Here is an 8,296-nt window from a genome sequence, read left to right on the forward strand (position 1 = left end):
TGGCCTAGCTCATCAGCTGCTGTAGATAGACATAGTTCTATTGAACCCATGTTGATTTAAACCATCTGATGAGCTGATCCTCACACTACTGCCCTTTAACTTAATAAGGCATGTTGAGATACATTTTGTATGAAAGGTGTCATGCATTTTTTAAAAAAAAGCTGCATTTCAAGAAGTGTAACTAATGCTATAGATGAGACCAAGTCTCAAGAGCAGGTGCATAAAAGTAGCATGAACACTTACATACGTAACTGTAGAAATGCGGAAGGAGCTCTATTTCTCCAAAATAGAAGGCATAAGTTACTGAAAGAAAAGCACCAGTAGATTTGGTAATTGTTAGTCCACAATCTGTTCTGTAAGATTGTGTTTCTGGCTAGTGAAAATATGTTATGGTATCAAGGAGACTCTACAGGGTAAGGGGTAAATCATATGATTTTTTAAAACTGTGCCTTATGTCTAAAGTTTGATTGTAAAGGCACATATGACATGGTAGGAAGGATGGCACATGCTATTTTTCTTAGCCCACTGAAATTCAGGCTTTTGTGGCTGCTAGTGTTCTGTTCAAACACTTCATTTAACTTGCTTGGAACTTCATATATTTGAACACACAGCATGGGTGTGGTGTACTAGAGAATGTTTACTGATGGGGCAAGCATCTTCTTAGAAAAATGAAAAAGTTCATGCCCTGAAATTATGCCATTATGGGTAAGGGGAGCTACCATTAGTATTCCAGCTCTTCACTGAAATTGTTCATAAAAGTTACTGATTGTTTCTGACTGCTGTCTAGGTTCTGTTTAATTGGGTCCTAAGGGGATTGAGGTAGGTGCAGTTTGGGAGCCAGAGCAGTTGACCAGAAACTAATTTTACCATGAGAATCTATGGTCTGCTGCTTGTTGGTTTGTAATTTTGGCCAGGACACTTTATCACTTTGTATCTGCGTTCCCATCTGCAAACTGGCACTGTGTTGCCCCCCTTTTCTCCCCATAGGAGTTGTGAAGTATGTCAGTGCACTTGTTGTCTCTGAGGGACAGATTGCTGCGATTCCTCCTCTTCAGCTACCTGAAACTACTTTTTCTTTATTGCCACTGGTGGGTACAATATGCAACCTTTTGTGGAGAGAGACATAAAAATAGAAAGACTAAGTAACATCCTCAGACATATATAAGTCCTGGAATTGGGAAATAAGTGAAACTTCTTAAGCAGATACATTTCATACTTCACTAGGTGCAAGTGAGAGCTTATTTCTCACTGTGAATAGCTTATGGTGAAATTTGCTGTATTGACAGTAAATGGAATGTCTTGGGTGGGTATATATGATGAATGTTCATTGTTGACAAATATATTTTCTTGTCCTGCTGGTAATGAGGTCATTTGCCTTGTTATACTTATCACCTGTAGATTATTGAGGCCATATCTTGTTTTACTGTTTGTGTTAAGCGCAGAGATGATGTGGTAAATAATATTTATGTGAGAGTGGGAAAATTCACGCCAGTACCTCTTGCCTCATTGACTGAAGTTGCACTGGAGATATCCAAGTGTGGCCTTGGGTTAAAACAGCTGATCACTGTGAAATGTGATACAACTGCTTTCATGAGTCTATTTAAATAAGCTTTATTACAAAAAAAATAAAGCTTTGATTTAGCAGCCTTAATAGGAGGAAGTGAGGAGAGAAAGGAGTAAAATTGGTAGGGGAAAATTTAAAAAGAAGGTAAGCATATTACAAGCAGGAAATCAGAATAGAATTCTGAAAAGGAGAGGGTAAAAGTTAAATAATTTAAGGGACAAAAACAAAAAAGAGAAAATATTACATTAAAGGAGAAATTCTCTTTAAAAACAAGCTACCAAACAATAAAAACTCTTCAGTAATAATTGACAAAAACAATTGTCTTTTAGTGAATAACCATACACCTGTACGAGGCCCTTCCAGTACTAGAAAAAAAAAAGATATATCAGCTTTCTATTTGGTGGCCAGTTGCATAGTATGGATCTCTCCCCAACAAAGATAAGAGACTTAAGTTCAGATACTGTAGTGGATCCTTGCAGCCTCTCAGAATTTGCAGGGTCAGGGTCATAATTTGTTGGACAGAATAGAGTTAGTTCCATTTTATTTGTAGTGTACTTTTGCATCGTGTGCTTCACAATCTGAATAATGCTATTTTTTCCAATAAACAGAAATGCCAAATACCGAAACAAAAGGTTTGTTAACTATTTTAAACTGAGACATTTAATTAACTTAAAATGTAGAAGATGCATCTCAATTTCCCATCTTGCCTTAGTGATTATATTTTGGAGATCTTACAGGGGCTTTTAATTTGATAAAAGAATATTTAATGATACATTACTAATAACATAAAGTATCTAAATAATGCCCAATATGTATGTATGTATGTATAATGAGAGCTTGCTTGCCATATTGTGTTAAGAAATACCATTTTCTGTACAAACACAAAGGGAGTATTTTGAAACAACATACGATAATATTGACCAAGTCAAAGATCTTTATTGAAGGGTAGACTGAATAAATGTTTGTGAGTCTTAAGAACCAAACAACAAAAATATTTTTTCTTTCCAGAAACATTCCATCCTATTTTGATCATCAACATTAAAGCAGAAATTCACAATGAAGCTAGTGTATCTGGAATGCCGATTGTAATCCAAGAAAAATAATGATATAGTTAAGTAGCAAAAATCCCTTTGTATAAAGGAAATGTTGGATTTTAATTATTTTTGAGTATTATAATTCTAAACGTGTTCAAGGTATATTTTTAATATTGAAATTTTTAACTGAGGGAACAAATGTTGTTATCCAAATAATTATCCACATGATAACTAACTTTTTAAATAAAATCAAGTTTTAATAGAAATTGAATTGCTTCAATTTAACACTGCAGGGTAGATACTGAATTGTTTCATAGATTCTCCAAATACTGTTATTAAGTTTGACATACTGGAGAGTATCATATGTTAGGTAAAATCAAGATTGAATCCCAAAGGTACATCCTTAAACTGCATAATCAGATTCCCATTTCAATGTCACACTTATCCTTCAAAGAATAGGTGCTTATTTCAGTGATGATTTGTCATTAAAATTATGTCAAAACGTCTTAAAATGTTGTTGAAACTATAAACGAACTCACAGCACACACAGGGCTAATTATGGATGCCATCTGTTTATTTTTACAAAGCTATTTTTTTAAAGACCACTACATCTTCTCATTCTGATAAGACATAAGATTATTATAATGACTAAATGTTTTCATTCAATTAGTGTACTTGAAGTAAGGAAGACAACTGGTTTGTTCACTGACCTTTTCCTGTGTCATAAAATTTATGTAATATGACATCTTATGATAGAGAAACCATTGGGAAGTGGATTTCTTAAGATATTTGACTCCTACAACAAAACCATTTTATAATAAGAATGACAGTTCTGTCATCATTTTTGCCTGAGAAGTTTTAACATTCTCAATGTGTGTACTACATGGTAATAAATTGTGTATCTTGTGTTGTGTGCATCTCGTAGGGACATAACCAGTCTTATGTTGCTTTTATTTCACAACCTGCTTCAAAATAACTAGTTAAAGTTTGCTGTAAAAACCAACAAACCTCTTTAGTACATGTCTGCATATTGTATGTGGGTCTGTGTGTGTGCTTGTGCACAAATACATGCTTTAGTGTGAACAATGGGTATTCCCATGACAGCATCATCCAAAGCCGTTAGCTGCAATTTGCTGAGAGAGCAGAGTGACTCTACTGGTCCAGCCCAGCTATTGTGCATGCTAAGCATTACACAGATAAGTCTGGAGGGAAAAAAAACTGAAGGATCCATCTGCTCATTTCTGCTACACTGCGCTGATGTAAGATTACGCTAATCTGGTTACTTGTCAGGACAGGTTAGTGAAAGCAGGCGAATGGGTGAGATTTAGGGTAGACTAGTTCTATGGAAAATCATAAGCTGCTCCTGTACATGCCATGTTAAGTGTAGCAGAATAGGTTGATCATCAGCTACTTTGAAGATTTCAGTTAAAATGTGATATATTGGTAGGTTAAAAATATGAGTCCTCTTAAACCCCCAAAACAACCCCCCTTAAACAAAATCTTGTAAACAAACAAAAACTAACACATTTTGCAACAACTTAAATGTTGTTAAAAGAAAAAACCTTTTTTATGTTCTCTACAGTTTTGCTTTTACATCTTGTATTTTGTTATCATGTTTTGCTAATTTATTTAGCAAGGTGGTTATTATTGTGCCTGGGTACAGTCTTCTCTTCTCTTGCATCAGGGGAAAAAACCTTAAAGTTGACAATTATTCTCTGCCCCATTTTGGCTTATATTATTTTCACGTGTCTGTTACTTGTTTATGGTGTTTTTTGGTTGTTTTTGTTACCTACTGATTGACAGTTCTTGACCTTGCAGGTTGAACATCCCGTCACAGAATGCATTACCGGGCTGGACCTAGTCCAAGAAATGATCCGTGTTGCTAAGGGTTACCCTCTCAGGCACAAACAAGCTGATATTCCCATCAATGGCTGGGCAGTTGAATGTCGAGTTTATGCTGAGGTAAAATCAGTGGTAATGGATGGAAGACTGGGTGGTTGTTTATAGAACACATAATACTCAGGTGTAGATGGACACCAAGGTGAGATCAAGGTTTATAACCTGAGCTTGATTGATTGTATGTAATACAGTGGAAAGAAGAGTTGTGTAGAATTTTTATTTCCTTTTTTTAAAAGGAGAGAGAAACACCAAATTATTTCCATATACATTTTTAGAGGAAACTAGGTCTCTTGTAGTAAGACATACAAATGGCTGTAATTTCAAAGGATGTTTACTCTGATTTCTCAGTCATATATGATGTTTCGGCTGTATTTTGCTTACCGTTAGACTATTAACTAGTATATCATTTTTGCTTACCTCTATATTTCACTTGTTTCTTTTTAGCGTAAAAAGATATTTGGCTAAAATATTGTAAGCCCCCAAACTTTTTATGGTACTAATCCATTTGATACTTGGTGAAGAGTTCATGAAGAAAGCTAGGTCTTTTCTAGCTACATTTGTTTCATAGGATGAACTTTGAAAGTGAATCCAGAATTTATAAGTGGTTGTTTACATTTGTGTTATGATTCCCTATAATAGCAATAAATATTCTCAAGCATGGCTAAGGCATGGTATCTAAACACAAAATCTGTTTTGTCACAGGTACGTTGTCCATTTGCTACAGAATTCAATACCTTGATAAGTCTGCAGTGATATTGTATTATAGAGAGATTTGGAAAGAAATGAAAGTAATTTGACTTTCATAGGGAATTGGGTACTTGTGAGAGCTGCCCTTTATGTCTTTAAAGATCTACTTCCTGCCCTCCTTCTAATTCCACTCCTATTTCTCTGTATCTCCTCCCAAACCAAAAGAATGAGTAATGAGGATGGAGAATGAAGATTCAATATCTTTTATATCTTAATGAAATAGTTTGAGTATTTATGAGGTAGGACTACTTTTTTCCTGATTTAATAACTGTACTACAGGTTATGAGATTTAAAAGGAAAATTTGCAATTTGTTGTTGGAAGAAAGAAAAGCATAGCCCAAAATAAGGGATTTTGAAAATAAAATAAATCAATCTTAAGCAGAAATGGTAAAAGCTATTTATTTTGCAACTATTTAATTTTTTTCTGCGTGTTTATCTCTCCTTGTGTGCCCATCTCTGTAAATTCATTTTTTCTTATGTTTGAACTTTATTTCAGGATCCCTATAAATCTTTTGGCCTGCCGTCTATTGGTAAACTGTCGCAGTACCAAGAACCATTGCATGTGCCCAATGTAAGTAACAGGGTCGGAGTTTTCATACATTCACAGCACTATGGAGCTCATTTACTTTGTTGGGAGTTTTAGCTGCTTGGCAACTTTCAAAATTGGGCCCCTAGCTTTTATTTTTTATTGATATCACTTTTAAGGAGCTCATGCTATTCATTTCTGCTTATTTAGATTAAAGTACAAAAAATACAGTGCTAAATTTGATATGAACATTTTATCCCAAATGTGCATAAAACTAAACTACAAAATGTTGTTCTGTTGAAGTATTTTTGGATTTTATCTCTTGAAGTGTAATCCTTTCAAACAAGGCTTAGATTTAAATATCCTGTAGAGCAAATAGAATAATCAAATGTTGAATGAACTCTTTAACTGCAAAGAACTGTAGACTATACTGGAGAAGACAGAGAAACTCTACTACTTGTTCTGCTTCATAGCCTTTAAAGAGCAAATGCTATTTGCTACAGTTGAAGAAAAGTGATTATTATACATTGCACTGTGTAGTCTAACTATGCAGAATGGCTGTTTAACAAACAGTTTTGTGCTGCATGAAAAGAACAAGGACATTGCCTTTCTGTATAATCTAGGTAGTCAACGTAATAAGTGCATATATATATGACACTGTGTCAGCTAGTGGAATGACAAGGCTGTACCATCTGTGAATATGATTTATTCTGATTACTTGCATGGAAAATAGTGGAGGATTACAGGAGGAATCCTAAATTTGGTGATGTTATTGGATATATGATTTATTTCACTTCTTAAATTGTTTTTGCTCATATGCTTTCTAAAGGGACCTGACCCTTTCTGGTTGCCAAGGCTTCATGCTGTGTTCAAAGCCTGAAAGCAGAAAAAAATGTAAAGGCTTAACAGGCATTATGTGACATTAAGTAGAAGATAAGAAAAATGAGTATCATAGGATGTATCCAAACTTTTTTAATGAAACAAAGACTGTATTAAATAAGAATTTATAATGATTACTCTAGTGGTTGTTAGAAGTTTTCACCATGTTGTAATAGCTAACAGGATGTCAAACATTTTGCCCTTGCAAGTTTTTGCAATTTGCAATTTTCCAAACGTGAGACCTGTTGAAAGTACAAGTGATAATGGACAAACTCTACCCCCTACAGTCTTTGTCCCACCAAATCTTTCTTCAATTAATGCTACAGCAGGAGTTTTATGTAATAACATTTGCGCTTGTGAGCCATCCATACAAAGAAAAAACAATTAAAATGCCTTAAATGTTCTGCTTACTGCTGTTATTTGCTTGTGTGAATGTTGCATGTCAGCTAAATGGACCACGGAATAGATAAAGTGATTGGGTGCAAGAGAGTGCACACTAAGCTTTGTCTATCATTATTGCTGGGAGCAATCAAATTGATGCCAGCAGGACAGTAGACGCGTTGACAGCTGTAATTATGTATCTCCATGGTGATCACTTTTGGCCTGTCATGGAGGCCCACGAGTCCCCTCCCTTGCAAGCATTTAATCAGATTGGGCTGTCACTTGTCAGGTAGACAGGGCGGGCTGGGAGTTGTGCTTAGGGGGAGAGGTGAATTGAAAATGAAGGGTGGGAGATGCCTGATAGCTTCACGTGGCCCATCATGGTACTGAAGAAAGAAATTTTAATTATGCTGGAGGCTTCAGAGCAATGGTTTGAGGAGCTCATACAGAGTGGCTGTGCTGTTTTCTTTCTGTTTACTCCTATTGTTTTATTAAAATTAGAACAGCTATTTTCATTAGAAAACCATATTTTGGCTGTTTCTTCTTTTATAAGAAAAGATAATCTTCAGTATCCAAAAATAATTTGCCTTCTGACAGTGCAACTGATTTAAGAGCAAAAATTGATTTTATTGAAAAAATTGAATATTTCATTGAAGCTGTTGGTCTCTTTTCATTTCTTTAATAAACACTTTTTTTCAGAATTTAATAAGTTGTCTGTAAAAATTGGCCCCAAGCTGAAATTTGGCATAACAGTCTCAGCCTAGGAGTAGAGCTTCCCAAATAAGAGTTAAATTGGGTTGTCTATTTTTGTTTTCAGGTTAGGGGAGGTAAGTTTTTCAGTGACATAAATGTGTGTTTGGGGATGAGAACTTAAGGAGATTAGAAAAACAGGGGCCATGGAGGCACCAACATTAATTTTATGGTATACACTAAAAATTAATCTTATTGGCTTTAATATATTTTTATAAATTTGCATCTGTTAGTTTAGAATGTGATTATTAGTGTATATGTAGGCTTAAAAATGATAATGATGCTAAAAAGAGGCAGTTGCAAAAAAGCAAGTATCAAGACAGCAAGTATACAAATTTACTATTTATGTTCAGTGTAGGAAATATGTTCCTTTGCACCTGGCATAGACCTGTAGAGTCAGCACCATTCTTGGCTAATAGGATCAACAATCCATTCTCTTATGCTCCCCAAGATTGGTCTCTTAAGCCTTGATACTGTTTAAAACAAACAACTCCCCTCCCCATAACCCCCCCCCCC

General features: G+C 35.1%; 1 protein-coding gene across 1 annotated transcript in view; it reads left to right on the forward strand.

Moving 5' to 3' along the window:
- The window catches only part of PCCA (propionyl-CoA carboxylase alpha subunit), a 569,837-nt gene that overhangs the window by 254,026 nt on the left and 307,515 nt on the right, over window positions 1–8,296 (forward strand). Inside the window, exons 13-14 of the mRNA XM_019523836.1 lie at window positions 4,417–4,560; window positions 5,741–5,815. Coding sequence (XP_019379381.1) covers window positions 4,417–4,560; window positions 5,741–5,815 — 219 coding nt within the window. The remainder of the gene's footprint in view (window positions 1–4,416; window positions 4,561–5,740; window positions 5,816–8,296) is intronic.

Source organism: Gavialis gangeticus, unplaced genomic scaffold, assembly GCF_001723915.1.
Source record: "Gavialis gangeticus isolate Ggan-Ray unplaced genomic scaffold, GavGan_comp1, whole genome shotgun sequence".
In the NCBI taxonomy this organism is placed as follows: Eukaryota; Metazoa; Chordata; order Crocodylia; family Gavialidae; genus Gavialis; species Gavialis gangeticus.